General features: G+C 41.0%; 1 protein-coding gene across 2 annotated transcripts in view; it reads left to right on the top strand.

Moving 5' to 3' along the window:
- Positions 1-663: 663 nt before the first annotated feature.
- Positions 664-9,793, top strand: part of LOC133460549 (septin-7) — a 34,405-nt gene continuing 25,275 nt past the window's right edge. For both annotated transcript variants that reach the window (XM_061741172.1, XM_061741171.1), the window contains exons 1-2: positions 664-766; positions 7,652-7,758. In XM_061741172.1, the coding sequence (XP_061597156.1) occupies positions 757-766; positions 7,652-7,758 (117 nt within the window). In that variant the 5' untranslated portion in view covers positions 664-756. The remainder of the gene's footprint in view (positions 767-7,651; positions 7,759-9,793) is intronic.

Raw genomic sequence — 9,793 nt, 5'->3', positions numbered from 1 at the left:
TTTCGTGCAGACCCTCTTTATTACAGCAAAAGATCACCGCCACACGTGCAGAAGCACCTTCACACCCAGCATCACAGGAGAGCTGCTGGGCAGCCATGCCTTATGAAGGCTGGCAGAGTGGAGAGGCTGATTGGGCCCACCTGTGCCCTAATCAGCCTGAGTGGCTGCAGCTCCTCCACCCTGCCACACCGATTCTGAAGTACAGTTTCACCAGTTCATCTACAGGCCTACAAGGCATTTTGTAACACAAAATGCGCCGCTTGTTATATTATTTGTTATAGAAGGTTGACTTTATTCTTGAAATTTCGCATTTTCTCTAAATTGTACTTCAACATTATTATTGACATTTCGACTTTTTTCTCGAAATTGTACTTCAACATTAATCTCAACATTTCAACTTTTTTCTCGAAATTCCTGCCTGGCCCTAATACTCTTCCGTACATGTTCAGTGTTGTCACAGTTGCTAAAAGCAGGGAATCCATTTTCCATGACTCCACATGGTTGTTGAGAGGGACTACTAGGGCTTCTTTGGTGTTTAAAGCACAATATTGATTTTCCTTTTTGCCCTGTGCATAATGAAAAAAAAAATTCCTCCTCTAAAATATTATTTTCATTTTTGTCCTACCTGGACCTAATACTCTTTTTTTTTTTTTAAATATACAGCAACAGAAAGCCCTGGATGGATATGTGGGCTTTGCCAACCTTCCCAACCAAGTCTACAGGAAATCTGTAAAGAGAGGTTTTGAGTTCACACTTATGGTCGTGGGTAAGTAACTCCCTTTTAGCATGTTGTTCCAGCTTTGTGCTTCCTCAGTAAGCCATTGATCAAAATCCATAACATATGTGACCATTGTAATTTTTCCATTTTTTTGGTTTTTAACTCTCTAAAATAAACATAAGCGTTGTTTGTGTATCTGCATACTGTGTCAATATAACAATTTGGCATAAGTTCAAGTGTAACACAGTATTTCACAGATATTTGCTCAAATGCATTTGAGGTGGGTGGAGGAGAATAAATTGTCAGAAGATGATTTTGAAGCCAAATTAGTGCTGCATATATTTACTATTTGTAGTACTAAATTCAACAATTTTTTTCCTACCTTTGTGTATTTCTTTTTAGCTATATTTCTTGGATTGTGTGGAAAGCTGATGTTTCATTTAATTTCCTGAGAACCCGTCACTTTTTATGAGTTGCCTACACTACCAACAGAAAGCTGGCCTTCATTTCCTGCATGATGCAACATTCAGTGCGTTTACATGGGAAGTTTAATTCCTCTTTAATTCAGAATTAAAATTAAATCCAATTTAAAATGATTAAAAATTATCATGTAAAAACCTAATTCCGAATTAAAATGGCCATTCCGAATTAAACTTAATTCCGAAGTAAGTGGCTGGTTTTATTCTGATTTTAAATCCGAATAGAATAATTCCAGATCATGTATGCACTCATTCTGCTTTAAATTAATTCCGGTCTTTCTGCGCTGCTCGTTCCCTTGCCCGTCTGTCGCCATGACGCTTATATTCCGCGCTGGGCTTGTTTTCTAAACAAAGTTTCAAGATGGCAGCACGCAGTAAACGGTGGTCAAGAGCAGAGACGATTTATTTAATAAATAGCTTTTTTTAGGGGACCTGGAATTGAGTACGTTTGTTTTCTTCCGGTAGACATAAATACATCAAGACGTCCGCCCCCCTATCCAATCAGAACCTTCCCAACCCCCAGACCTTAAGCGGCATTGTATAAAGCCGACCAAACGTGTTTTCCATGTAAACCTCAATTCGGAATTACTATTTCCATGTAAACTCGAAGGAAAATAGTTTAATTCTGAATTATTTAATTCGGAATAATTAATTCCGAATTAAAAAACATCATGTAACCGTGGCCATTTTGTCCCCTGGATCTGTGACCTAAATGCCGAGGTGCTTTGAGGGCAAAGGTACAAAGGAGTTTCCATGAAACGCATCCCATTGGCTTTGTTTCTGTAGTCACATGTTGGACTTTTCCCAGCTGAGCACTCTCATCAAAGACACTGTTATATGGCGATTGTACGTGCCTGGTGTAATTAGAGTAGTAGGTTTCTTAGCACACTCAGCCTGCTTGAGCGAACATGTTTTTAGTTACCGTTTCATTTTCCTTACTTGTTAGGCATGTATGGGGGCGTTATTAAAAACACCAATGCACATGAGGTTCACTAGTTATGGAATTTATGGGATGCAATCGGATTTAGCAATCCATTTTCCAGACTCCATTGCACCTTTTCATGGTGGAAAAGAAAAAGGGAGAGGATCTATTCCTCTGTTCAGTAACATTATTGCTTTAAGAGGGGTCGCTATCAGTGGTTAAGAGAGATGTCTTCACACCTCGTATTAGAAAACTAACATACATTCTAAGAGGTAAAGTTGAAGAATGTAATGACATGTGGTCACCCTTTTTACATTTTATGGACAATCTGCCCAATGATTCTCATTAACAAAGATTAGATGACAGTTAATAGCTGTTTATTTTCAATGCCCCTTTTCTTGTGACTTTGCTGTTCTTATATACAGTAAATGGGCTAATTGTAATTGAATTTGACAAATGTATTGCATTGTATGTATTTATAGCTGCATCTTTTTTTCCCCCTTCAGTTAAGTCAGTTAATTATTTTCTTTTATTCTTTACTTTAGATTTACTTTAGATTATTATTACTCTATTTATTTTATGTATTCACATATTTTCTGTTGAGTACTTTTAATGAGGACCTTGGGGGGGGGCTTGTTGTTATGAATGTTTTGTATGTTGGTTATTTGAGAGAAAGTCAATAAACAGAATTTGCAAAAAAATTGCAAAAAAAAGAGGGGCCGCTATCTGTATCGGGGCGGATTTGATTAAGGACCTTTACTAGAACTGTCTCAGGCTGTGATGTGGCCAGAAACCTGACTGGAAGACATTAAAACAGTCATCTACTGTCAGGAGGTTACACAGCTGTTGGAAAAACAGCTTTTTACATGATTTTACTAATAAAGGGGTGGTTTGATACAGGCCTATAGCTGTTCATGAGTGACCTGTCTAGAAAAGTGGCTTAATGACGGCTGGTTTTACGAACTGATGAAAGATACCTGAAAACAGAGACGTATTTCCAATGTCTTGAAGATCGTGCTCTTTAAAACACTTTAACACTTTTAAAAAACCCAACAGTATCAAGGCAGCACGTGGTGGAAGTCAGGTGATGTATGATGTCATCCAGGTTCGTTTGAGTGAGATACAGTTGTGTGAAAAAGTTTTTTTCTTATTTTTTTGCATGTTTGTCGCACTTAAATGTTTCGGGATCATCAAACAAATTTAAGGGGGTTGTTAGCCTGTCAACGAAGTGCATTATTGCTGTTTGTAGCAATGATATCAGAGATATATGATCAGCTCCGTATTATTTATGGCCAGTCTTTCTTTAGAGATGTCATAATGAAGCTGTAGTTTAGTGTTCCACCTTTGTTTTTGGCTTTTTGACTCTTTTTCCGCTCTGACCCGTGCAGCATTTCTCCAGGGAGGTTTCTTTTTAGCAGTGATCACCTTTCCCTTGGTGGCAGCAATGGTATCATAATGTACTTTTAAATTTGAGTGGGGTCTATTAAAGCCTGTTAATATCTATGATGTCTCCGTATCTGTGAAATCCATGACCTCCCTAACCAAAGGGTCACAGTTTTGACCAAAAATTTGTCACAGCTTTGACCAAAAATGATCAGTGTTTTCACTAAACCCACCAACGCAGGTCAGATTTGAGGGTTTGTGGACCCACAGCTTCTTGCCTTCCTTAAACTCTAATGGCGTTTTTCCACTAGAACCTACTCGGCTCTACTCAACTCGGACTGGTTTCTTTTCCATAACAATTCAGCACCTGGAGCAGAAGTAGGAGGTTGGAGCGAAGCTGCTGTGACGTATTTGATTGTGTGATCTAAACGAATAAGACAACAACACTAAAGATGTAGAACCTGGAGGAGATGATAGATGTGCTGCTGGGTCTTTGTGTTCGATATCAAGTTAAAAAATGAGAGTGAGAGAAGCTTCAAGCAGCAACGCTTTTTAATTGTTTTTTAGTTTGTCTCGGCGCTGCTGAAAAGTCAGTTGGAGCCGTGAGCAGCTATGAAGTGACAGAGCTCCTGGTAGATCTGGTCGTTCCTTATCACCCGTCTAGATCCCTTTTTAATTCTCTCCTCAGCCACCAGGTTTATGAACATCTGCACCTCAGAGTTTGATCACAAAACAGACATTTGCGCTGCCATTGCCTGTTGAATAAAATGAACAAGAAGCTGCGAGTTGCTCTCTCACTAATTTCCACCTCCTGACTCACGTCTGACTCCAACCCCAAGATCAGTGGCGTGTAGTGTGATGATGCAGCCTGACTCAGCCGCTTAGAACCTCGGCAGAGTAGATACAGAAAAAGTATCTACTCGGCAGGTTAGACCCCTAGTGGGAAAGAGCAAAACCGAGGCAAGTTGAGTCGGGCTGAGTAGGTGCTAGTGGAAAAGCGCCATACTTTGACCTGGATCTCACCACCACTGTTGTACTGCTGTTTTTGTCAACTCACAGCTTCCCTGAACCGCATATGACATTTTCACACAGCCTAGCCAAAACCACAGCCTCCCAAGTACTCAATCCGCTCCAACCACACAGGGTCTCCCTTTCTATTCAGCTTCCCATGTTTGAACACAGTTAACACAGCTACGAATTCTTGGAATTGCTGTGTCGAGTTTGAAATAACAATGAGGCTCTACTCTCTTTGGGAAATATTTACGATTCTAAGTGTTGAATTAAAAGTTTTTTTGTGTGATGATTTCTTCATCTTGTCATCATGGCCAGTAATGTATTATGGAGTGGCTGGTGTGTTTGCAGCTGTGGTTCATGTTGTTCATGGCCACAGCCACTTGTGAAGGTCAGGAACTGCTCTTTGGCTCTGGTTCCAGGCTTGTTTATAACTGCCTTTTCACTCACACAAATGCTTTTGTTCAGCAGCTTGTTCTTGCTCTCCTCCCACTCTGGTATTAAGCTCTGCTGCAGTTCCCTGCATGGGTGTCATCAATAACTCCAAACTGACATCCACCAAAGTTTGTGCCCCTGTCCACCTCTGAGTTCAGTGGTTCTCTGATTTCATGGACGTGCACTGATTTAAGGCTGAATTAAGGTTCTGCGTCAAACCAACTCAGAGCACACGCCGCAGCCGTGACGCCGTCGTGAACCCTTCGGACTTCTCCGTCACTCCATTTCGTCGCGGTGCAGTACCCCCCGCGGCCGCTAGTTAGCGATCTTTTTCTGAATGGTTTATCCGACTTTTTCCGGTCACAGTAAATCAAAGAGATATTGTAACCTTGAGGATGATGCACCGATAAACAGGGGCTTCTATTAAAGAGCCAAGACGGTCAGCGTGGGTCAATCTGCCATTTATTTCACAATGAATAAAACTCTAAAATACCACAGTCAATGAAGGAAAAGAAGATAGACAGACACATCACGGCTGGGGAGCCAACCACTCACTGCCCAGGACGCTGGGAGTAAAGTAAATCAGAAATATTAAAGAAAAGTATAAACCCAACACACATCAAATGAAACCACCACACTATAAGTGAACTCCCAGCGCCTCAACCACACGGTGAATGGAGGACACCGCCAGCCGCAATGCTAGAAAACAGGAGAAGACAGAATGTTAAAACCAATAAAACCAATAAAACCAAAACATAAAATACTAAACTAAAATAAACGGCAGTCAGTGCTATGCCTCTACATTTTAAAACAGTGACAGTTTCAGTCCGGGGCGCAGAGAGTCAGGAACACAGCCAACTCCCACGAAGGACACAGAGAGAGTGACACCCTTCGTCACACCTGCTTTTAATGAGTCCCTGTGTTCCTCTTGATTGGCCCCAGCTGCTGACCTACTGCTACAATAAGGACAACTATTGTGCCAAAAACAAAAACAAAAAAAATCACACATAAACGAAGAAAAGAGCGCTAAAAGTTCACGACTGCTTCAAACCGGAAACCGGAAATGCATTGCTACCAAGTGAACCAATCACAGCCCTCTCCGTCTGCGTGTGGTCTACGTCGCCTCGACGCATAGTTACAATTTTCAGGAGGTGCACGTCAGTGACGGCGCAGGTGACGGCGTGTGGTCTGCGTGGACCCAAACCACACGCCGTAGGCACGGCGCCGTTTTGATGCAGAACCATATTTCGGCCTTTAGTTGTGGTCTGAAAGACCTAGGACAATCTGACTTAATCGTGTTTTGGCGTTCGAAGCTTTTGAAAGGCTAAATGACATGTGAATGTGCACCAGTGTGGATGGATCAAGTAATTCTCTGAATATCCTCCAGCTGATCCAAAATGCAGCAGCGAGTGCTGACAGGAATCAGCAAGACAGACCACATTTCTCCAGTGTTAGCTTCGCTCCATTGGCCCCCCTATAAAACTCAGAATCCAATTCAAAAATGTTATTGCTTGCGTATAAAGCCCAAAACAGCTTAGCTCCTCGTTATCTCCAAGACCTGATAGTACGGTATGTTCCTAACAGAACTCTCGTAGTTCCTAGAGTATCCAAATGTAGATTTGGGCGGGCGTTCTGCTATCAGGAACCGTTACTATGGAACCAACTTCCAATCTGGGTTAAGGAGGCTGACACCACCTCCACCTTTAAAACCAAACTGAAAACCTTTCTGTTAAAGTAAAGCCTATAGTTAGTGTTTAGTAAACCTCTAGTTAGTGTTAGTAAACCACTAGTTAGTGTTTAGTAAACCTCTAGTTAGTGTTAGTAAACCACTAGTTAGTGTTAGTAAACCACTAGTTAGTGTAACTCTAGTGTGTTATGGCCAGTAGTCTTAGCTGCAGCTGCAGGACCAGACTAGAGCAGCTGGTCTTAAGCAGAGCTTCATCCAGAAATGCTGCTATAGATCTACGCTGCTGTAGATCTACGCTGCTATAGAGCTACGCTGCTATAGAGCTACGCTGCTATAGAGCTACGCTGCTATAGAGCTACGCTGCTATAGAGCTACGCTGCAGGGGGACTCCAACATGATCCACTGAGCGATGCCCATCACCCCCTCCTTCTTTCACCAGCCATTGTTTTTGGTTATGCGCCTATAGAGACGTCTGTTGTAATAGATGCTATAGAAATAAAATTGAAATGAATTTCCAAAAATCATGATGTAACTAAACAGATGAGATGATTGATCATATCAGCATCATCAAGCTGTGTCTCATTCAGCTCAGCTTATGGCAGTGATTCGGCTGAGTGTATGATTATTCCCTGTGCTGATCATACAATATGCAGGAGAAACATTGAAATGGGACAGAACAGATGGGAACTGTTAGTTGTGTTTTGGATTCATTGATTTCTCCCCTCCTACTGGGGAAATGTGTGTTTATGCTGAGTCTTCCTTCCTTTCCCCCCCTCCGTGTGATTCTTTGATTACGTTCCTGAAATGCAGACTATAATTTGGACAGACACATGGGGTGGAGTAGGAGGGGGGGGGGGTTGTTTGAGTATCAAGCATGTAAAGAATGTTGAACTGAAAAAGATTCCAGAGAAATTGACCTGATAAAGATCTGGACATTGTGTCATGTTGTTATTCAGTTGAAATAGATGAGGAAACAAGTGCAGCATTCTTCTAGTCACTCTGTCTTTGTCTTGTAGGAGAATCTGGGCTGGGAAAATCAACGTTGATCAACTCGCTCTTTCTGACAGACCTGTACTCCCCTGAATATCCGGGTCCTTCTCATCGAATCAAAAAAACTGTACAGGTAATGTATTTAGTCATGTCGACACTAGTCATTTAAGCTTAACCTTCTGGTAAAGTGTTGTTCATTTTTTCTAATGATACAAATCAGAAACTAACCCCATTTTTTTTGTAACCTGTGTGATTTGAACCAGTCTAAACACCGGACATTTTGCAAAAATACAGGCCTGGCCTTTGTTTCTTTTTTTTTTCTCAATGGTGCTGCTTTTCCATTAGCGACTCCACACATGCTAACTTAAACAGCGATCGTGCTGTCAGCAGGTAATCAACTGAAAACATAAAAATACAAACTGTATAAATATAAACATCCCTATGTTAATTTCACAGACATATTTATAATATTTAACACAAATTAAAATTATTTCGTATACCAACTCACCAGCTCAGCCTCACCGGTCAAACCAAGTCACGGTATGAAAACCACCGCAGAAGAAATGACCGGTCGATATTGCTACCGTTAGAGGACACTATGAATAAAACAATAGAAACATTAGAAGGCAAAACAACATGCCTGAAAATAAGAAAACTTCACACAAAAATCATATTCACTTTTTTCTTCTTCTTTTTTTTTTTTTTTACAACAACCTTGGAAGAAGTACAGAAGAGTATTAGAGCCATGCAGGAGAAAAATAAAAATAATATTTTAGAGAAGGAAGATTTTTGTTTTATTGTACACTTGAAAAAAGTTGAAATTTCGTGAATATAGTTGAACAACAAGGTTCAGAATACAAGAATTGGCTTTACGATATTGATTTGAAACACATATCACACATATGCAGTTGCATAACTTCAGAAACGTACCCTTAACGTTCCACTCCAAGGATGTAAGTTAGTTAGTTAGTTCCGGCTGCTGCTGCATAGCTGTCAGTCGCTCTCCTAACTGGATTTGATGGGCCAGAGGAGACATTTCCACTTTATTCACCATATTGTATTTCAACTTTACTCTCAAAATTTTGACTTTATTCACGAAATTTCGACTTTATTCACAAAATTGTATTTCAACATTAATCTCGACATTTCAACTTTTTTCTCGACATTTCGACTTCGAAGTGCACAATAAAAAAAAATCTTCTCCTCTCAAATATTTTTTCTCCTGGATGGCCCTAATACTCTTCTGTAGGAAGAAGAACAATCCCAACAAAAAAATAAAAAATAAAATAAAGGGAAACAGACCAAATCTCAGGTTGACATGACAAACTTATAACAAACTAAAAAAAATAGTAAACAATTGGAGTTACGTTGGAAAACACGTCTACTCACTATGCATTCTGAGACGCGCCCCCAACAACTTTTTAATAGTGACCTTGTTTTTCCCCCAATAAATGATCACCTGGACTTAAGATGGCAGCAGGAGACTAGAGTGGACTCAAGGCTCATGTTTTCCTGTCCGAGAGATGTGTTGGGTTGTGTTTTGGAGTGAATGAATGCAGCGAGACCCGTACTGTAAACAGCCTGCAAACGTACCACAGGCCTCCTACAGTGCTGCCTAACTATAAGGCTAGGGCTCATCTAAATGTAAATGTGGCTTAAGTGAGAGCAAGTATTCTACATCTGTGATACACAAATATTCCCTGTGATCATAATTTATCACTCGGTTATCCATCCAGCCATCGTTTCCTGTTTGATCCTGTGCAGGGTCACGGGGGTCTGCTGGAGCCTATCCCAGCTAGTTACAGGTGAGAGGCAGGGGTCCACCCTGGACAGGCCTCCAGACCATCTTGGTTATATTCAAATTAAAAACATGTTTTTATTCATTTCAGCCTGTGATGAAAGGCTGTTTACAAAGTGTCTGTTTTCTGGGGACTGGAACTCGCTAACTGCTATGTGAACCTGAGCTGACCCGACTGACTGCAGCTCATCACTCATTCAGCCCGTGGACACTCCAAGTCTCAGAGGGGAAAATGGGGCATGAGATCTGGTTCATATATCTGCAGATTCAATCAAAGTTCATGTGGTCATCACGAGTTCTGTCTCAACTCCACATTGATGAGTGGATCAGAGTGAATGAAAGCATAGCCCCTTCCTGCTGGTCTTGCTGA

The sequence above is a fragment of the Cololabis saira genome, chromosome 15, assembly GCF_033807715.1.
Source record: "Cololabis saira isolate AMF1-May2022 chromosome 15, fColSai1.1, whole genome shotgun sequence".
Taxonomy (NCBI): domain Eukaryota; kingdom Metazoa; phylum Chordata; class Actinopteri; order Beloniformes; family Belonidae; genus Cololabis; species Cololabis saira.
Note: the sequence above shows the minus strand (reverse complement) of the source record. Positions and strands in the feature narration are given on the sequence as shown.